Below are 23,304 nucleotides of genomic sequence, written 5' to 3' on the forward strand. Positions count from 1 at the left end.
TTCGGACGCATCTTCATGAATCTCTCATAGACAGCCTCGGGCCCTGTCGGCCTGGCTGCCACAGCCTGGTTCCCCGCAAACTGTGCGAAGAACTGCGTCATCCCAGCTAGCATCTAGGCACTCATGTCAGGTGAAGGGGGTGGGGGAGGCGGTGAGTCTCTCTCCTGCCTCTGCTCCTCCCTGTCCTCATGGCGAGGCTCCTCATCTCTAGTGCACTCTAGGATGCGTCTAGGGGGCATACTGTTCCATACATAATCCATATGTAACCAACATGCATAATCTCTATAATTTATTTAAATTTAAATACTGAACAATAAAATAAATCTGGAAGTAAAATAATTCATGAAAACATGCTGTCAAATAATTCATGCTTTTAAATAAAATGCGCAAATGTAAAACTTACAGACCGAAGACGTGACTTCATGAGCTTATCGTGGTTAGTAGTAGTACAACCCTTTACAGAACCATTTCTCTGATACCAGCTATAACGGCCCGAAAATTCATGTTTGAAAATTTGCGGAAAAATTAAAATTTTCTTTTTAAAATAATCAAAATAGCCTCGTTCACAAAATCAACTGATAAATCAAGTTTAGATGTTCAAAATAGCAGCGGAAGAAATTATTTAAAGTAATCCAACACGGATAAAATGTTTGATCATAAAAAAAATGGCAAGTGCTATAAATGAGGTCCTCGGGTTCCACTACTGCCGAACCCAAGGTGGCTCACTGGTCCCCGCCCTCGGTCCCGACCTCATCAGTACCTACAACAATCAAGTCTAGTGAGCCTAAAGACTCAACATGCATATATCGTAAATAACGAGTGAAAATATAATAAAGTTGCATGGGAGTAAAAATATCATGTCGTGAGCAATTATAATACGTGCATAACTGAACTGAAAATCACAGTGAAAATGTTTGCTCCTTGGAGCCCTGAACAAAATAGCATGTCATAAATTTTCTATTGAGATTATGGTCTACGCAAGTGGCCCCTGCACTGAACTGACCGGTAACTGGCGACCGGGTGAAATAATGAACGTCTGATCAGACTAATGCCACAGTATACTGGGTGGTACAAAACAGAACTGACCGGTAACTGGCGACCGGATAATCTATGCTCCCATGATAGTGAAATGGCCACAAGCAATATCGCATAAATCTCAAAAATGAATATTTTATATTTTTATGCACGTAATATAATTAACTGGCATAATGAAATATCCTGTATTATTTAACCACATGGATTGGATCGTTCCAGGCTTGCTGCGACCTAAATTTATCATGAAAAATATGCAAATGATTTTCTTGACCAAACTTTGTAATTGAATCAAAAAACGAGACAATTACGCCCAACGACTTCGTATTTAATCATGACTCCGAGCCAACCCGAACCAACACTGAACTATCATTTAGTCAAGATTAAAATACACTTTAAAATGATGAAACAATACTCCTAGAATGATAAGGGCCGAAATTTTGGTGAATGGAGGCCAAAACATGAAACGCTCTTTCGAGAGTCAATTTGACACATCGCACCGTAATTTCTTGTACCACCTCAAAAATGATCCGAATCACGAACGGTCAAAAACATGACCTTCCCGACTCAATGAGGCACTATTCAGTCCAAGGACATGGGCTAAAATCAAACCAAGAACTCGAACGAGCCACTGAACCGCAGCAGCAAGTTGCTGTCCACAAAAATACAGCAGCTGCACTTTGGTTTCCTTGCGTCGTTTGCGAGGCTAATGGGCATTGGGGCTTGAACCACCAATCAGAACCTATTACCAACATCCTAAGGAATGATTTGAACCATGGCTATGGGCCCTAGGCCAGCCACAATTCGCATCACACCATAACTCAACCGAAAGTCACACCCGAGATCACCCTTGCATGCGTGTGGTGTTTTGCTTCGTTTGCTGTCTCGTGTCATTCCAGTGGCCATTTGATTGACCATGGCACGATCTAGACATCCAGAGGTATGGTATGAACCGTGGCTAAGGGCCATAGGCCAACCAAGATCCACACCATTCCACAAAACCGAATGTTACACTTGCTGAATTCGAAAGGGGCGAAGGGGCTGTTCTTGTTGTTTGATTTAAAAACCGGTTCCACCATGGACCAAGACTTGAAAGGGCGACTTTATCACGTCTTAGACATCACAAGAAGAGGTTATAATCATGGCTATAGCCCTTAGGGAATCCAGGACCAGATCCATCAACCTTTGACAACAACAAAGAAAATCGAATGCAAAAAGGGACATGCTTGGGGAGTTGCTGTCATTTTCGGTTTCTAGCATGCATGGGGCTTGTTTGAATGGACCAACATGGTCTTGACACACCCTAGTACGTGTCTATATGCAGCCTTGGAGGCCTGGAATCGAACCAACCTGTAACTCAACAAAAACAGCAAAACCGTGAGGCATAGAGTGAAGCCAACAAAAATCTGCACTACCTTTTTGAAAATGATTCATTAATATTTCGGTTTTTGCCTTAATAAAATCATGAGTATGATGTTTCAAAATATTAATATGGCTTGATTGAAGAGCAAAGAAGAACATATACATGTCTAGTTTCGTTTTGAAAAGAAACGAACGAACGCAACGACGCGGCGCGGAGGAGATGGAGCGTTTTCTTTTCTTGCTTGCTACTCGATTTCCTCTCCCACTTCTTGCTATGAGGCTCAGGAATTTTCTACTCTAAAATGCTCTGAATTTCGGTCATGGGGGGGAGGGGAAGTGATGGTTAGGAGAGTGAGGGAGATCCAATAATAAAGGGATACAAATGGTATGACCAAGTCTCCCTCTTTTGAATTTTGAATTGGTTGGTATCAAATGATTTCTTGGAGGGATCTAGAATGAGTGTGGCCGATTTCTACATGCTAACAAAGCTAGGATAAGGTTGATTATTAATTAAATGGTGCTAGAAAAAAAATGAAGGGATTATCCTACTAATATAAAACAAGGAAAGGGTCAAAGGTTGAGTTGGCATAGAATTGTTGTCTCACTAAGGGGGGCGGCCGAAATTATTCAATAAATGGAAGGGAAATATTGTTTGGTTAGTAAATTTTTAAAACCTTAAGAGCCTTACCTATCCCTTAAATAATTTAGTGAATTAACACCTCAATTAAGGAACCTAAATGAACTTATTTCCTACTCACCTCAAGTTATTTAAATAGTTCCTTAAACCTCCTTTTTAACTTAAATGAACTTATTAGCCAGCTAAAATAAACTCTGGGAATGATTTCTTAATCTTAAATTCTATCTCAAAACTCCAACTCCAGTCCGACCTCACTGAATTAACTGAAAAGATAAAAATTAAACTACTGCATAAAATAATTAACTTAAGGAAAAGCATTCAAATATTCATGCAATAAAATCATTTTAATTTAAAATATTGAAATTTTACATGGCTTATACGTAGTCTGGTTACGGGTTCTACAGGTGCAATCAGAAATGAGTTATGAGATTCTTGATCAAGGAATTGATGAAAAGAATAAGGCTAACTAGGGTAAGCCCAAATAAGAATAAATGTTATTCTGAATCGTATGGAGATGTGAACCCACGGCTAGCTGTATCCCTGAACCATTGAGGGTCACACAAGTATCGGATTTTGTGTTCCCGTTGAGATAGCCAAATTTCAAGGAGTTGGAATTTGGCGACCATAGTTTGATGAAGATCCAACAGGAAGCTTAAAAAAGAGTTTATGAGCTGATTCTATAGGATGGAAGAAATGGAAGTTAGCATTATTGCTAAATAAGGAAGGAGAGCAGAACTATCAGTTTTAGTGAACGGCCTGTTTTGTGAAAGAGTTCACTAAAACTTACAACTGCCCAATATAGAAAGTGAAAATTTTGATCTTCGAAATTTTCGATTTTTATTATATAAACAAGACTTGTATCCTTGATACATTGGCGTTGTTGGATCGTCGATCGGGTTATAATGAGTTCAGAATCATTTAATTAGTGAATTTGGAATTTACTAATTAAATGTTTGTGCTAGTAGTGGTAACTACTAACAGGTACTAATTCTCATAAATGTTCTAGAGGTGTGTAGAATTAAATTAACCAAAAAGTTTATTTATAACTTAAATAATGATTATTTAATTTATTGTACATATACATGTATATATTTTATATGGTGATTCAAAATATGTGTATATGATATTATTATATAATGTATTATTAAAGTTAATAAATACATTATATATTAATTATATGAGAGTTTTAATATAATGATATATGTAGAGTCTTTGTGGGAGAGGGACTCCTAATTAGAATAGGAGTCTCACACTATATATACACCATTAAGGCTCATTATTCAATGATGAAAAATTGCACACAAAATGTAAGGTCCAGGAATTTAAATCACGTCACCCGAATTCATTAAATATAGGATTTTTATTTAAATTATGTGTTTAATTATTTTTATGCATTTTATGCATAATTCATTAAATTTTAGAAGTTCATGCATTAGCGTTTCTTGATGCTTTTCGCGCTCGAACGAGGAACGGAGACCGAAGAATTATCAGAAAAATTATTTTTATTACATGATTAATTTTTATTAATTATTATAAGATGTTTGAAAGGTAATTTTTAAGTAATGAGCTTTGTTGAGTATTTTTACCCACTAGAGCATATTTTCCAGCAGTACGCAAATTTTATCGAATCGGAGGACTTTTTTAGGGTTCGGCTAATATTTTCAAGAACTTACCAACACAAAATATTTTTCGGAAGTGTGTTTGATTTTAATAGGCCTACTTTTAAGCTTATTGGGCTTAATTATATTTTTAAAACTTTTAAATAACAATTAGGGCCCATTTGTTTAATCTTAAACTATATATTTATCACCTAATTATTCCCCTAAGCACTCCACTAAATCTAATTATTCTACATCGGCCGCTCACCCCCCTCCACTCACAAACCTCCTCGTGTAGTGTTGCTGCAAAGATTTTCGGTGTCTCCATTTTTCCCTTCAAGAAAGGACTCTTCCCTTCGGCCGTGTGTTCCTCGATCTTTTGTTCAAAAATAATCACCAAGGCACGCATTGTATTATTCTTTACGCATCATACACGTATTATATACTGATGTAGGTGTTCTTGCATTCAAACTCTCGATCCAACCTTGAGTGTGTAAGATTTTTCGGTTTTCATGTGGTTAATGCGTTCGTTGCTTCGACTCTCACGTTTTTCATATTTTTGTGCAAGGGGCTGTTAGTTCTATGATGCTAAAGGGCTGTGCAGGCGGTGTATAATGATACTTAGGCGCTGGAGAGGCGAGGTTGCCAAGCTCGAAGGAAACTTGCTCGGCCTAGCGTAGGGGAGGGTATTTGAGGACTAGATCGGGAGTTTTTGGTGTGTTAGCTGTGCATGGCTCGTCAGCGGCCTCTAAACCAACCCTCTTGGGTCAGTGGAAGGGCTAGGAGGGGGCTAAGCACAGCTGGTCTTGTTCCATAGGCAGATCGAAGGGCTCGGTTAGCTGTTCTTGGAAGGGGGCTGTCGAATGGTTTCGTGGGGAGGGTTCCTTGATCAGTAAGGCAGCTAGGGCTGGTCCAGGAGGTCTTGGTGAGTTCGGTTTTGAGTCCAGCAAGGGTGTTTAGGTGTTGTACCAGTTAGCTCGGAGATGGGACCGATAGAACTAAGTTTAGTGCCTAGGATTTTTCCAATTGGGGGGTTTCTGGATTTTTCAGTCACGGTCCAGGGTTCTTTTCGAAAGTTTATGGGCTGGTTTTTGAGGTTCTAGGGCTTTTAAATGTATAATAAGTGTGGTAAAAATTTGGGAAATTTTCGGTTAAGTTTCGGGTCGATTCGATTTAAACCGGGACCTCGGTCCAAGGTTTAAAACGAATCTGTTGGAACATTTCATGTTCGCAATCTTGATTTTAATGTTAACAAAACTTGTTATTGTATTTCTAACATATTGTTGCGTGTTTTCTTGAATGCTCGCAAGCGCACGATGTCAAGTTATAGTAAAATGTAATTTTGAGCACAAGTGTCGATCCCACGAGGAGTGTGTATAAAAATGTATATCAGTTCTTGTAATTAAAATAGTCTCAATTTTATTTAGAATAATCAATTAAAAGGTTGGTTTGCTTAATCGAATTAGTTGAAAACAAATAATTAATCTAATCACCGAATTGAGAAATAACAATGAGAGAAAATATCTAGAGAAATGATTTCACCAAGTTTCCACGACAATTATTCCCAGTTAAATTTATATCCTGAATTCCAATTATTTAATGGCCAAGAACACTTAATTATTTTATTCCCCACTTTTCCAAGTGACGAATAACTGTATCAATCAAACTTCGATTCAATTATTCCTAATAAAATCTAAGTTTAATTGATAAATACAAACGATATTCCTGTCTAAGCCTCGCTAAAATTATACGCCTTCCGAACGCTATAAACATTCAACGATGTGTTTCTAATGATCTATAATCCTAGTCCTCTCCCGAGTTATAGAATTAATCAAACAACACACAATTTATGGCCAGTAAATTGCAGTGAAATAAATACTGAGAACACAATTAAACAAAAGCGGAATTCAATCAACTAAACAACTGCGTCAAATCATCGTATCAACAAAGTTACGTCATTCTCTAGAATAGAAAATTAGTTAATGACGAATTCTAAATAAAAACAACACATGTTCGAAGGTTTAGACTTCGAGATAAAGGTAAATATAAAAGCGAGAGAATAGATTACAAATCCGAAGTGTCGTCTTCGTCCCCAGATCCGTCGTTCTTCGTATTTGTGATTGTTCTTCGCACTCTATATCTTTGTCTCGTGTCTGCGCCTCTCTTCTCTCGTGTGTTTCTTTCCCAAGGCGGCTCTCCCCTCTTTCTGACCAAACTCGCGCATTTTATAAGATTCTGGACGCTTGGCGCGAGCGGTTGCGCGTGAAGTTGCACGGCCGCGCGCATCATTCTGGTCGCTGGTTCTTTTCTGCGCGCGCCTCTTGGGTTTTCTGCTGCTTCCGTGCGCGCGGGTGCACGCGATCTCGCGTGACCGCACGCCAGGTTCTGGTCTCTAGCCTGTATTTGTGAGCGCGCGGTTGCGCGTGAAGCTGTGCGGCCACGCGCGCACCTCTGTCCGATGGATTGCTCGCGGCTGTGCAACTTATGGGTCCGCTTTTGCGCACCGCTCTGTTTTCTTGGTCCAATTGGCTTCGTTTCCCCTTTTTACTCCATACCTGAAATGACAACAAAAACAAACCAAAAACGCATAATTCTGTTCGAAACAAGCATAATTCGAAATGGATTCTAATATAAATTAAGTGCAAATCTTGCACTTATCAAACCCCCCGAACTTGAACTTTTGCTAGTCCCGAGCAAAATAAAATAAAAGCAAATAATCAAGAAAAAATTAACGCTAACGTCTATAGTCATGGATATGCAAAATGTGATATTTGCCTCCAACGTATCTAATTTCATGTAATTCACGATTTCCCAAGAGTCACGTGCGCGTGTGATATGTCAAGTTCATTTACCTATTCGAATGCTCAAATAGAGTTGTAATACACATTCGCCTTACATAATCAAGAAATCCTCGGTTCAGTTCAACTCACACTTCATCAAAATATAAATTTGCATTCACAGAGCATATATGACTTCATCGATGATTATTTGGCTTGAAAGATAGTTAACAAAAGTACGCCACCGATGAAATCACACAATGAGATGCTTGCACGCAAGTGATTAAAATCTATACTTGATAACAATGTTTTTCAGGTATCCATAGGCTTGACTTGAACAACTTTTCTCCACTAGTATATTGGATAAATGTGACAAGGTTAATAGGTCTTGTAGGCTTGTAACGTTAGGCTACGGCTCATGGCTACAATAAAGGTATGGAGATCAAGATTTGAGAGAAATAATTGAATTTTCATAATTCTCATCTTCATTTCATTCACCATCACTTTATTGTTTTCTTCCCAATCATATCCTTCACCTCTCATATTTTCCTTTCTTTTTCACCACTTTTGATTCATTTTTTTTTCTTTTCTTTTCAACTCCTTTTAGCACATTTAACTTTTTCTTTTCTTTTCAAGGAGTATTTGAATCATTGCAACACCCATGAACTTATTTATCTCAAAATTAGGTAGAACAATAAGTGTATAAGCTTCATTAGGTAGTCGTTGTGGGATGTAGAATAGATACAAGTGGGGGCTAATTGTATGTCATTGACATACACCAATTGATTTTTAGTAGGCTCAAAATGGGATACTAGGGATATTTCATGTTCATTTGGTAGGCTTGAAGGCTCAAAACCGCTCCAAAGATCGCCTAAATCATTCCTATGTCACATATTATCCGTATTTCGCCTCGAAAAGTGCTCAAACAAGTTCTAGATTACTGTCAATCCATTAGTCAACTCATATAAACCAATCACAAGCATTTGTTCAACTAAAAATGATATACGAGATAGGTACAAAAGAATTTTTAAGCATCTCAATTAGCTCGAAGCTCAAAGGGCTATAATTGACATTAAAAAAAGAACATAGGCCCAAAGATATTGTGAAAAAATTGACTAGATCATTTCTATGTTTGCAAAAGTGTCAATCAATGTCATGCAAGAATTACCAAGAATCAGATCTCCATCGTCTATTTAGCATCACAGGCATGCAACTTGTCTTTAAGCAACGATAATATCAACAAACACGACAGTGCAGAATAATTGTGACTCCTAAGTTATCATGAACACATTATATACTTCAGGAGCGCAATTCAATTTTCATCATCGGTCACACATTTTACTTATCCATGACTTTTCCTAACAAATCTAGCATGCAAAAATAAATAAATAAACTAAAGAAGAAAAAAGAAATCAATTTAACTATTGAGCAATAAAAATAATTTAAAAAAAAACATGAAAATTCACCCCCCCCCCCCAAACTTAAAGTATGCATTGTCCTCAATGTATAGAAATAAAGAACACGACAACACATACCTCGCGCACGAGTGTCAGAACTCGGGGCTCGAATCATCGTTCGCAGCATCTTCATCATCATCGTCCATGGGCTACGACGGTGATAGATCTGGTGGTGGGTACTTGGTGGCCAGGCTGGATGTGGTGGAAAGGGGGCATCCTCGAGTCCAGTAGGTGGGAAATGCTGGGCGAGCACCGATGTGAAATCCATCATAAATGACATGAAAGTATTAGTGGTGTGTCGGTGTTCTGCAAAGTCTTGCTCCATTCTGAATACCCTGTCTCGCAGGCTGACTCGAGGGATCGATGGTGGTGGCGGCGGCTGGCGTTCTCTCGCCCTCTGATTGCAAGCTGCCCTAGCAGCTTGTCTTTCCAACTTGCTTTCAAAGCGCAAGCGGTCTGGAGTATATACCGTGATTGGGCCCTTTGCTTTCAAAACCTGTTCATCTGCGCCCCATTGCACAATGGCATGAAGACATAGTGCAGTGATAGTATGTGGACAAGGGAGGCTGACGGTCATGAGTCCCGTACCAGCACGCCTGATAAAATTGTTAATGAGCTTCCCAAGATGTCGAGGCCCGTATTTCGTATTTGAAAATTTGCGGAATAATTTTAAATTTTCTCTTTAAATAACTAAAATGCCTCATTCATTAAACATACTGATGAAAAGATTCAATATTTAAAAGTAGCTGCGGAAATAAATAATGTTTTCAAAATAACAACTTAAAATAATTCAACAGAATAAAAACTGAGTTTGGAATAAAAATAATAAATGCTGAAAATGAGGTCCTCGAATTTCTACTGCTGCCGACCCAAGATGGCTCACTGGTCCCCGCCCCCGGTCCCGACCTCATCAGTACCTACAACAATCAAGTCTAGTGAGTCTAAAGACTCAGCATGCATATATCGTAAATAACAAGTAAATATATCGTAAAATTTCATGCCATGCAAGGATATCATATCGTAAAGCGTAACGTGAAAATCGTGTCATGAATAATTATAAATATGTGCATAATTGAAAATCGTACGTAAAATGTTTTCTCATTAGAGCCCTGTCATAAAATAGCATATCATAATTTTCTGTTGAGATAATGTTCTACGCAAGTGGCCCATAACGTAACGTAACATAACATGCTCGTCTGATCAGACTAAACCACAGTATACTGGGCGGTAGAGATCATCACAGCCCTTGGACTGGATATCCGTACCCATACATGAACATGAACCGGTCGTAAGTCACCGGGTGAAAACATGAAGTGGCCACAAGACATATCGCATATATCTCAAAATAAATATTTTATATCTTATGCACGTAATATAATTAAAAATCCTCTCTTATTTTTACCAAATGGGTTGGATCGTTCCCAGGCTCGCTGTGACCTAATTCTAACATGAGAAATATGCAAATAACTTAACTTGACCAACATATCATAACCGAACCAAAAACGAGACAATTACGCCCAACAAACTTAGTATCTAACCATGACTCCGTACCAACCCGAACCAACATCGAACAATCGTTTAGTCATGGCCAAAATACGCCTAACATGATGACATAATGCTCCTAAAAATTGTAAAACTCGAAATTTGGTGAATGGAGGCCAAAAACATGAAATGCTCTTTCGATAGTCACTTTGGCACATCGCACCGTAAATTCTCGTACGACCTCTAAACTTAACCAAATCATGAACGGCCAAAAACATGACCTTCCTAACTCAATAAGGTACTGTCCAGTCAAAGGCCATATGCTAAATGCCAACCGAGAACTCAAACAACACCTCTGAACCGAAGCCAAACTTGCTGTCCAATAAAATACAGCAGCAGCTCTTGTGCTTTCGTGTTTCGTTTTCGAGACTATCGGCCATTGGGGTTTAAACCACCGACCAGAGCCTCTTACCAAACATCTTAAGGTGTGATTTGACCCATGGCTAAGGGCCCTAGGCCAACCACGATCCAAGCCAACACCTACGACAAACCCGAAGCCCCACCCGAGAACACATGTCAAATGAAGGATCCAATGGTTATGAGGTTAACCGTGGTCCATGCTAGACATGCTAAGGTGTTTTATGAGTCATGGCTAAGGGCTAGAAGCCAACCACCACCCACCTAACACCACAAAACCGAAAGACAACTCACACAGCAAAATCAGAAACTGAAAAACCGATGGGACGCTGTTCTTGTTTGTTTTAAAAAAACCGATGGGAACGTGAACCAAGCCATGAAAGGTCATCTTGGTCACGTCCTAGACATGTCAAGGAGGGGTTCTAACCATGGCTACAGCCTTAGGGCAGCCAAGGTCCGAACTCTCCCTTAGACACCCAACAAGAAATCGAAACACAAAAAAATTGCACTATGGGAGTTGCTGTCCATTTCGTCCTGCTTGAGGCGAGGGGACTCAAACCGATGGACCAGCACCTCCCTAACACATCCTAGTACATGCATAGATGTAGCCTTGAATGCATGGAATCAAGCCAACCCTTGCAATCACAAAAATGCTCCAAAACCGTGAAGAACAAGTGAGAGCCAAAAAAAATCTGCACATGATTTTCGAAAATTGCTACCATGATTTCGGTTTTGCTGAATGAAATATGAACATAACATGGTTTAAAAATATGTATATGACTTGATTGAAGATCAAGGGATAATATAAACATGCCTTGGATTTGTTTGAAACGAAAACAAATCAATACGACGACGCGGCGCGGCGGAGACGGAGTTGCTTTTCTTACTAGTTTTCTCTCTAGCTGCAAGTCACGATTTTTGCTGAGTCCTCTTCTGAATTTTCGAAGGTGAGGGGGTGAAGGAGGTGTTATGGAATGAAGGGAAGGCTACTAGGAAAATAAAGGTGTCAAGAATGCATTAGAGGGAAGTTTCAATCCAAGAGATGGAATTGCACAAGGAAATGATTTCCTACCATTCTAGTTGCTCGAGAATGAGGGATAGATGGCTACCTTATTGGTTTAATTAAGTGTAAGAAATTGCTTAATTATTAATCATTGAGGATTTAAAATGAAAGAATTATTCTACCATGAAGGGATAGTGAAAGATATCAATAATGGAGAGTTGACAAACTTATATAAAATCTTATAAGGGGTGACCGATTTTTAGGGGTGTCAAAATGCGACACGACCCGTTAACCCGACACGACCCAACACGAAAAAATCAGGTTCGGGTTGGGGTTTTTCGGGTTCGGGTTGGGTTCGGTTTGGGTTGATTCGGGTTAGTGCCATGTTAGGCGGGTTTCGGGTTGTGTCGGGTTGGGTCGCGGGTTGACCCGCGAAATTTTTTTTTGAAAATATTACCTACATTTTTATATATTGTATGCTTAAACAAAATTTATTGTATATTTATATGATAAATTTTCATCATTTAATATTTATTTTGCATATTTTTATTTTTTTAACAATTTTTTATTTGATTTAGTAAATATACTTTTAATTTTCTACGATTAAACTTTCAAATTTAAATCGAAAATTTTGTTATTATGTTTTTAAATTAAAATATTATTATTATTTTTTATTTTTTTGAATTTTTTTCAATAATTTTTTTAAAAAATTTTAAAAAAATAAATAAAATTCGGGTTATGCGAGTTAGACGGGTTGAGTCGGGTTATACGGGTTCGTGTTCGGGTTGGGGATTTTCGGGTTGCTTCGGGTTCGGGTTGAAAAAAAAATAAAAAAAATTTCGCGGGTTGACCCGAAACCCAACCCAACCCAACCCACCCGATTGACACCCCTACCGATTTTTGCTTATCAAAAATGGGGTAGAATATTGCTTAAATATTGTATTTTAAATCTTTGAAGTTTTATCTACCCATTAAGTATTTTAGTAAATTAAATAATTAATTAGTTTATGATATTAATTATCTTGCATGCATGGCTAATTCTTAAATTAAATTTACTAACATGTTAAGTTACAATTTCTTAAATAAAAAAGCATTGATTAACTTATCTCAATTGGTCACATATTTTTATTTTAGGCTTTTAATTAATTATTGAACCTAAAAGAACTTATTTACTACTTAACTCCAATTAATTAATTAAATCCCAAAACATTTTTTTTCATTAAAATAAATTATTCTTTATCTTAAATAAATCCTAGGAATAGTTTCTTATCATTAAATATTTTTCTCAATACTCCAACTCCGGTCCGGCCTCGCTTATTTGTCTGAAAAGATAAAATTAAACTACTGCGTAAAATAAATAAAAACAACTTTAAAATGCCTTAAATAATAAAGAAACCATTTTTAATTTAAATGCTAGAAATTATGCATGGCTTATACGTAGTCTGATTTAACGGGTTCTACAACTCTCCCCCCTTAAAAGAAATTTCGTCTTCGAAATTAAAACTTACCGAATAACTCGGGATAACGACTCTTCATCTCTGGCTCAGACTCCCACGTAGCTTCCTCCTCTGAATGATTAAGCCATTTGACTTTCACTAACTTCACCAGTTTGTTCCGAAGCTTCTTCTCCTGTCTATCTAAGACCCGCACTGGTCATTCTTCATAAGACAGGTTCGGAGTGAGCTGCAACGATTCAAAATTCAGGACATGCGAAGGATTCGCCATATACTTCCTCAGCATAGAGACGTGGAACACATTGTGTACTCCGGCCAGATTCGGCGGAAGAGCAACACGATAAGCTAACGTCCCAACCCTGTCGAGAATCTCAAATGGTCCGATGAATCTCAGACTAAGCTTTCCTTTCTTCCCGAACCGCATGACACCTTTCATAGGAGCTACCTTCACAAAAACATGGTCGCCAACGGCAAACTCTAGATCTCTCCTCCTCTGATCCGCATAGCTCTTCTGTCGGCTCTGAGCAGTCCTCATCCTATCACGGATTTTGACTACTACATCGGCAGTCTGCTGAATAATCTCCAGACCCAATTCTGATATTTCTCCTACTTCATCCCAATGAATAGGCGATCTCCACTTACGACCATACAGTGCTTCACAAGGAGCCATACCTATAGACGACTGAAAACTGTTGTTATAGGTGAACTCTACCAATGGCAACTTCGACTCCCAACTCCCTGAGAAATCGATAACACAAGCACGGAGAAGATCTTCCAAAATCTGGATAACTCTCTCTGACTGCCCATCTGTCTGTGGGTGGAAAGCTGTGCTAAACAACAACTTCGTATCCATAGCCGAATGCAAACTCTTCCAAAATGAGGAAGTGAATCTAGGATCTCGGTCAGACACTATAGAAACGGGTATACCATGAAGTCGGACTATCTCTCTGATATACAACTCTGCATACTGAATCATGGTGAAAGTCGTCTTAATAGGCAAGAAGTGCGCTGATTTGGTAAGACGATCAACAATCACCCAGATAGCATTTGATCCTACGACTGCCTTCGGCAAACCGATCACGAAGTCCATGGTTATATTATCTCATTTCCACTCGGGAATAGGAAGAGGCTTGACCAAGCCTGCTGGTCTCTGATGCTCCGCTTTCACTAGTTGACATGTCAGACACTCGGATACAAAACGTCTGATATCCTTCTTCATTCCGGGCCACCAATACAACAACTGCAGATCTTTGTACATCTTCGTACTCCGAGGATGAATGGAGTACGACGACATGTGGGCCTTGGATAAAATATCTGCTCGAATAGAATTGCTGCTAGGAACCCACATTCTGTCTCGATATCTCACAATGTCGTCGCTAAATGTATACAACATACTGCCCTTGGCCTCATCTCTCTGCTTCCACTTTGCCAACTACTCATCTGCTGACTGACCATTGCGAATACGATCTAGAAGGGAAGACTAAATCGTCAAAGTAGATAGACGGGGAACTCTACCTCGAGGATAAGTCTCTAGATCAAACCTCTGCATCTCAGACTGAAGAGGCCTCGAAATCGCTAGATGAGCCATCACTGCGACTTTCCTGCTCAATGCATCCGCAACTACATTAGCTTTACCCGAGTGGTAGCTAATATCACAGTCATAGTCCTTCACTAGCTCCAACCAATGCCTCTGACGCATATTCAGCTCTTTCTGTGTAAAGAAGTACTTGAGGCTCTTACGGTCGGTAATGATCTGGCACTTCTCTCCGTACAAATAAAGCCTCCAAATCTTCAAGGCAAAAACTACGGCTGTCAATTCTAGATCGTGGGTAGGGTAGTTCGTTTCATGGATTTTCAGCTGACGAGAAGCATACGCTATCACCTTCCCATGCTGCATCAACACTGCGCCTAGACCGAGCTTCGAAGCATCGGTATACAAAACAAAGTCTCTTGGCCCTGACGGTATGGCCAAAACTAGCGCTGATATAAGAGCTTGCTTCAAAGTATCGAAGCTCTTCTCACACTCATCGCTCCACCCAAATTTTAGATTCTTCTTTGTCAACTACGTGAGTGGAACAGCGATAGAGGAGAATCCCTGAATAAACTTCCGATAATATCCTACTAGCCCAAGAAAACTACGGATCTCTGATGCATTCTGCGGCACAACCCAATCTCTGACTGCTGCAACTTTCGCTGGGTCTACCTAAATACCGCTGCTAGAAACGATGTGGCCTAAGAACGCCACCTTCTCTAACCAAAATTCGCATTTACTGAACTTCGCGAATAACTTATGTTTCTGTAGGGTCTGCAAAATTGTGGTCAGATGTCTGCTGTGATCCACTTGATTCTTTGAGTAGACGAGAATGTCGTCTATGAATACTATCACAAACTGATCAAGATACGGTCGAAATACGCGATTCATGAGATCCATGAAGATCGCTGGCGCATTCGTCAAACCGAACGGCATCACAAGGGACTCGAAGTGGCCATAGCGAGTCCTAAAAGTAGTCTTGAGAACATCGGCATCTTTCACCCTCAACTGGTGATAGCCAGAACGCAGATCGATCTTAAAGAATACTGAAGCTCCCTGTAACTGATCAAATAAATCTTCAATCCTCGGAAGTGGGTATTTGTTCTTCACTGTAACCCTGTTCAATTCCCGGTAACCAATACAGAGCCTCATCGTACCATCCTTCTTCTTCACAAACAAGACTTGCGCGCCCCATGGTGAAAAACTCGGGCGAATGAACTCCTTGTCAAGAAGTTCCTGAATCTGCTTCTTAAGTTCTGCCATCTCTGTCGGTTCTAATCGGTACGGCGCCTTCGAGATCGGTACTGTACCTGGCATAAGCTCAGGTGGCATACCAGATCGGTGCCGTACCTGGCAAAAATGGAGAGTTGACAAACTTATATCAAATCTTATAAGGGGTGGCCGATTTTTGCTTATCAAAAATGGGGTAGAATATTGCTTAAATATTGTATTTTAAATCTTTGAAGTTTTATCTGCCCATTAAGTATTTTAGTGAATTAAATATTTAATTAGTTTAGGATAATAATTATCTTGCATGCATGGCTAATTCTTAAATTAAATTTACTAACATGTTAAGTTACAATTTCTTAAATAAAATAAGCCTAGATTAACTTATCTCAATTGGTCACATTTTTATTTTGGGCTTTTAATTAATTATTGAACCTAAAAGAACTTATTTACTACTTAACTCCAATTAATTAATTAAATCCCATAACATTCTTTTTCATTAAAATAAATTATTTTTTATCTTAAATAAATCCTAGGAATAGTTTCTTATCATTAAATTTTTATCTCAATACTCCAACTCCGGTCCGGCCTCGCTTATTTATCTGAAAAGATAAAATTAAACTACTGCGTAAAATAAATAAAAACAACTTTAAATGACTTAAATAATAAAGAAATCATTTTTAATTTAAATGCTAGAAATTATGCATAGCTTATACGTAGATTGATTTAACGGGTTCTACACAAGATCCACGGTCTTCCTAGTCATTATGGCGTAAATCAACGCCAATTTATCCTTTGTAATTTCTGTTTGATGTGATTAGGGCATGATTCGTAATAGAATGAAAGATGCCCAACTGCGTGGGTCACGGCGTAAGTCAGATTTCTTCAGAGTGACTGGGGAGCCTTGATTCAAGCGCCACTCTGCACCTTCGATGCATAAGTTCCTGATAATCGCATCGTAATCCACAGTGCCAGTAATCAAAGCAGTATATTCTTCATTTTTAAAACTCGGCAGGTTATAGATAGCATTAATGGTTGCCGAATCGAAATAGACCAGTTGCCCTCATACCAAAACTCCGTAGTCCACGTGTTTGATTCTCAGATTAGCATAAAATTCCCGGACTATAGATATAACTGCATCTGGCGGTGACTGGACTATATCTACCCACCCTCTTTGTACAACTTCCTCAATTACAGCACAGTTAAGGTGGGTCATATCTATCCCTCTTTCTTTGATAATTGACCTAGACAATGTGCACTCGTAAACTCTGAATGCTTCCTCGTTCCAAAATTTATTAGCATCGTAGGAACGAGAAGAGGAAGCCACATCCTTCGATCTCTTTCTAGGCAGCATAATTTCTCAACAATATCCACACTTATAGCAACAAATATAGCACAACAGTACCCACAATTGTATGATTGGTAGAAGTTAACCCATATAGTAACAACGCACAATATTATGAGCCTCAAGTGAAGAAAAGTGAAAAAAATCGACCGTAGATGACACTCGGCGGCGGTGGCGACTATTGCAGGAGCGGCGGCAGCGGTAGTGGCGGCGGCGGCGCTGGGTAGTGCGGCGACGGTAGCTGCTGGCGGTGGGTGGTGGTGTGATGGAGAGGATGAGTGTTTGTTGAAGTGATTGGAGGGATATGATGATTGTTCTTGGAGATGGTGTTGTTGGTGGATTGAGAAGGAATTTTGGAGAGAATTGTGGCAAGGGGAGGTATTTTGGAGAGGGGAGTGTTGGAGGAGGCGACTTGTTTTGAGGGAAAAGAGTTTTGATTGAAAAAAAATCGAGAAGTAGATTATAAAAAGAAGTCTGTACGCGCGTGAAGTGGCGTAGCCGCGCGCGCTGGTGCTCGAGATGCTGCGCGGTGGCGCGCATGCGTCTGTCCAAATTTATTTATTTTTAATAATAATACCTGCAAAGTAAAAAGATTCAAATTAATACTTGAATAGAGAAAATTAAAATAAATAAAATAAAAAATTTGTAATAAATAGTAAAACGAATGCTAAAATTAATTGTGGTTTGCCTTCCACATAGCGCTTGGTTTAATGTCATCAGCCCGACTACCAATCCTGTTCAATTAGGTTCACCCAGACTAAGATTGTCAATATTTCTTACTTCAGTTCCATAGTACTCCTTAACCCGCTGTACATTGACATTGAAAGTTCGTCCATCACGGCACCTCAGCTCGATAGTCCCATAAGGATATACTGTTTCCACTACAAATGGCTCTGACCAACGCAATTTCAGCTTACCAGGAAAAAACTTCAGACGAGAATTGAATAACAGTACTTGTTGTCTGGGTTTGAGCTCCCTTCGTATAATAATTTTGTCATGCCATTTCTTGGTCTGCTCTTTATAGATCTTAGCATTCTCATATGCATCATTGCGGAATTCCTCCATCTCATTTAACTGCAGTTTTCTGACATCGCCAGAAGCTTTCAGGTCGAAGTTCAACTTTTTAACTGCCCAGAATGCTCGGTGCTCCAGTTCCAATGGCAAGTGGCATGCTTTCCCAAGTACTAGCCTATATGGAGACATCCCAATAGGCGTCTTGAATGCAGTTCGATAAGCCCATAATGCATCATCCAACTTAATGGCCCAATCCTTCCGGTTGGTGTTGACAGTTTTTTATAGTATTTGTTTAATTTCCTTGTTGGATACCTCAACTAGTCTATTTGCCTGAGGATGGTATGCTAGGGCCACTTTGTGCTCGCACTGTATTTAGCCAAAAGTGAGTTGAAAATTCTATCGCAAAAATACGTACCTTCGTCACTTATGATGGCTCTCGGTGTTCCAAACCTTATGCAGATGTTCTTATGCACGAATTTAACTACAACATGAACGTCATTAGTATTGGTGGCGATTTCTTCCACCCATTTTGAAACATAATCCACAGCTAATAAAATATAAGAATTACCAAAAGAAGGAGGAAAGGGTCCCATGAAATCTATACCCCAAACGTAAAAAATTTCCACTTCCAAGACATTTGTCAGTGGTAATCCGTGACGTCTGGAGATGTTTCCTAACCTCTTGCATCTATCACATGATTTTACTAAGGTATAACTATCTTTAAACAAACTAGGCCAATAAAAACCAGATTTCAATACCTTAGCTGCTGTTCGTGATGCTCCAAAATGTCCACCATATGGTGAAGAATAACATTTCTCCAGAATTTGATGTGCTTCGATACCCTCCACACATCTCCTAATCACTTGGTCAGCACACCTCTTATACACAAATGGATCATCCCAATAGAAGAACTTGATATCATGGATGAACTACTTCTTCTGACGATAGCTCAAATCTGGAGGGAGGGTGCCGCAAGACAAAAAATTAGCAATATGTTTCCTTTATGGCTCTCTCTTCTTTCTTCTCCTCCAGCTCAAGTCTCGACAAGTGGTCGGCCACTTGATTTTCACACCCCTTCCTATCCTTCACTTCAAAATTAAACTCTTGGACCAACAAGATCCACCTTATCAAGCATGGTTTTGCATCTTTCTTGGCAAAAAGATACCGAATAGCTGCATGGTTAGTGAAAACAATTACCTTTGTACCAACCAAGTAGGGTCTGAACTTGTCAAATGCAAATACTACTGCAAGCATCTCCTTTTCAGTAGTTGTGTAATTCTGCTGTGCAGCATCCATGGTTCGACTTGCATAATAGACTGATCTAAACATCTTTTCTCGTCTTTGGCCTAAGACAGCGCCCACTGCATAATCACTTGCATCACACATTAGCTCAAAGGGTTCATTCCAATCTGGCGCTATCATGATTGGTGCAGTCACCAATGCCATTTTGATCTTCTCGAATGCCTGCAAACAATCATCATCAAATATAAAAGTCGACTCTTTTTCAAGCAAGTTACACAAGGGTTTAGTAATCTTAGAAAAATATCTAATAAATCTATGATAAAACCCTGCATGTCCTAGAAAGCTCCTTATTCCTTTGATGTTCTTTGGTGGGGGAAGTTTTTCGATGGCAACCACCTTGGCTCTATCTACCTCTAATCCCTGAGAAGATACTTTATGTCCAAGAACAATGCCCTCTTGGACCATAAAATGGCATTTCTTCCAATTAAGAACTAGGTTCTTTTCTTGACATCTCTGCAAAACAAGGGATAAGTTATGTAAACAATGATCAAATGAAGAGCCAAATACCGAGAAGTCGTCCATGAAGACTTCCATGATTTCCTCCACCATGTCTGCGAATATGGCCATCATGCACCTTTGAAAAGTAGCAGGCGCATTGCATAGCCCAAAAGGCATACTCCTAAAGGCAAACGTGCCATAAGGACACGTGAAAGTTGTCTTCTCCTGATCTTCTGGCGCCATAGCAATTGTGTTATAACCTGAATAACCATCTAAAAACCAGTAATGACAATAATCAGCAAGTCTATCAAGCATTTGATCAATAAAAGGCAGAGGAAAATGATCTTTACGTGTGGCATTATTTAATTTTCGATAATCAATACATACTCGCCAGCCAGTTACAGTACGAGTAGATATCAGTTCATCATTTTCATTTTTAACCACAGTTATTCCACCCTTTTTTGGTACAACTTGTACAGGAGATACTCAACTACTGTCAGAAATAGCATAAATTACACCAGCATTCAGTAATTTCAGTACCTCGTTTTCACAACTTCTTTCATTGCTGGGTTCAACCTCTTCTGGTGATCCACATAAGGAGTATACGACTCCTCCATCAAAATTTTATGCATGCATATAGTGGGGCTAATTCCCCTAATATCAGAAATCAACCATCCCAACGCAGTTTTAAATTTCCTCAATACTCTCAATAATTTATCTTTTTCAGTACAAGTAAGAGAGGAAGAGATGATTACCGGATATGTCGACTTTTCACCTAAAAATGCATAACAAAGGTGGCTTGGCAGTTCCTTCAAGTCAGGAGAAGGTGGTTTTACCTCAATTTTCTCATTTACATTCAACTCCTCAGGCGGTGCATCTTTTCTCCTTTCTTTCTGCAGTGCTTCAAGAGCCACCAGCTGCTCTTTCACTTCCCAATTGTCTTCATCAACAGTTCCTGCAGCACTTATCAAACAGCTCTCCAAAAGATCCCTTGTTCCTGCACATTCAAGAGACATACATGAGTCTGTAACGTCAATACTCTTACAAGTGCTTACCTCATCCGATCTCTTCATGGCGTGATAGATGTTAAAAATGACTGCTTCTCCACCAACTCTCAAGGTGAGTTCACCCTTATGCACATCTATCAATGCCCTTCCAGTTGCCAGGAAAGGTCTCCCAAATATTAATGGAGCATCATGATCTTCCTCCATATCTAAAATCACAAAATCAACAGGAAAAATAAATTTATATACTTTTACCAGTACATCCTCAACGATCCCACGTGGATACGTGAGACTTCTGTCTGCAAGTTGTAAGGTGATAGTAGTTGGTTTAACTTCTCCAAGCTCCAGTTCCCTGTAGATAGAAAATGGCATCAAATTAATACTTGCTCCCAAATCACATAAAGCTTTACTACATTTAGAACTACCAATAAAGTAAGGAATAGTAAAACTCTCTGGATCTTTTAAATTTTGTGTTAGCTTTTTTGAAGTATGGCGCTACATTCTTCAGTCAGTTTCACAGTCTCAAACTCTTGCAGCTTCCTCTTCTTGGACATCACATCTTTAATAAACTTTGCGTACTTCGGCATTTGCTCCAAAGAATCAGCAAATGGTATGTTGATGTGTATCTTCTTAAAAATCTCTAAAAATTTTGCAAATTGATCGTCCAAATTCTTCTTTTTGAATCTCTGAGGGTAAGGAAGAGTCGGCTTAAATACTGGAGGTTGTTCAGCTTCAGCTTCAGCTTTGGATCCCTCAGTTTCCTCTTCTTCAACTGTCTTCTCCTTGTCCATTCTCTCCTTAGGACTTTGTACCTCCAATTCCTTTCCACTCCTTAAAGTGACTGCCTTGCACTGCTCTTTTGGTTTAACCTCCGTGTTACTAGGAAATTGACCCCTGTTCTGATCTCTCAAAGCGTTGGCCAACTGCCCAATTTGCGTCTCCAAAGATTTCATTGTGGCACCCATATTTCCCATGTGAGTCTCCATATTATCAAGACGAGACTCATTCCTTGCCATTCTTTTTCCAGATTCCGCAACGAACGTTCCTACCAAATCATCAAATGAAGGCTTTCCTTCCCCCTTTGATGTATTGAACCCCGGTGGAGGATTCAACACATTTTTATTATTCGCATATGAAAAATTTTCATGGTTTCTCAACCAAGTATGATAAGTGTTGGGGGAATGGTGTGGGGACCCGGGCCATAACTCAATTCTTTTCGGGATTAATTGGATCTTTATTCAAAATGTGGGTCAAATTTTCGTTTTTTTAACATTAATTCAAATGTAAATACTAAGCATAATATCTTTAATTATTTAATTACAACACATATAATATACATGTCAAGTTCTACTACAAACACATCATTAGTGTTCAATCCAAACCATAAACTACAAGTAGTACAAATCTAGTACAACATCACTACTGATCTTCTGCGCCCGTATTCACCACGCTATCTTGATCTCATCTCTGACGTGACCCAGATCCTGCCCCACCTGTTATTATGCACACATACAGACATAACAACAGCCGAAAACTCCGGTGAGAACAAATCACAGTATAAAACATGTATACATGCTGATACGAAATCATAAATCATGCATGAAAGCAATAACAATGGCTCCATAGTCTATGAAACCGATCTATCTAAACATGCAATTCAAATCAAATCATGTCTTGACTCGAATCGACTCTACTCTAGGGATCTCGGTGTGAATAAGACGTCAATGGCTGTCACCTACCCTCCCAATCGGGGTGACTGTACGTCTTATTCCTAGACTTCGGTCATATCTGTATCGAATGTCTACAATCGGATTGAATCTGGTCCGAAGCGTCGATACCACCGAACATCTAGTTTGGCAAGTCTGCCAATGACTCTCCTATCTCAAAGGCTTGAATATAAATCTCTAAACAAGACATCATCATATCAAGAGATTTGAATATAAATCTATAAACAAATCAAATTCATATCACAAGATAAACAACAATTCTAGTATGTGATTTGGTTGGGAAACTCAAATTAAATCTCATTTGAGTTGTGTCTTCCCCAAACAAGACATGAATTATACCTTTCTTGTTGAACTTTTATCGATGTCGAGATCTCGAAGTCGAAATGAGGTACAATGAATCTGAAATGGTAATGTTCAATAGATACAAGATCAACATTCTATTCAATCCATACATGTACTTAACAATATTCATTCTCGGTACATTTTGGACGGCATAA

The 23,304-nt window shown here is 39.1% G+C and overlaps 2 protein-coding genes across 2 annotated transcripts; both read right to left on the bottom strand.

Annotated features, from left to right (window-relative positions):
- Positions 1-18,060: 18,060 nt before the first annotated feature.
- Positions 18,061-18,525, bottom strand: LOC142504959 (uncharacterized). The gene has a single exon (XM_075617795.1). It carries the CDS (start codon positions 18,523-18,525, stop codon positions 18,061-18,063), a length of 465 nt encoding a protein of 154 aa, XP_075473910.1.
- Positions 18,526-19,320: 795 nt separating this feature from the next.
- LOC142504960 (uncharacterized) lies at positions 19,321-22,096 on the bottom strand. The gene is made up of 3 exons (XM_075617796.1): positions 21,580-22,096; positions 20,832-21,289; positions 19,321-20,091 (listed from the first exon to the last, which is right to left on the bottom strand). The coding sequence occupies exons 1-3, from the start codon at positions 22,094-22,096 to the stop codon at positions 19,321-19,323; spliced, it is 1,746 nt and encodes a 581-aa protein (XP_075473911.1).
- Positions 22,097-23,304: the final 1,208 nt, after the last annotated feature.

Source organism: Primulina tabacum, chromosome 10, assembly GCF_025594145.1.
Source record: "Primulina tabacum isolate GXHZ01 chromosome 10, ASM2559414v2, whole genome shotgun sequence".
Taxonomy (NCBI): domain Eukaryota; kingdom Viridiplantae; phylum Streptophyta; class Magnoliopsida; order Lamiales; family Gesneriaceae; genus Primulina; species Primulina tabacum.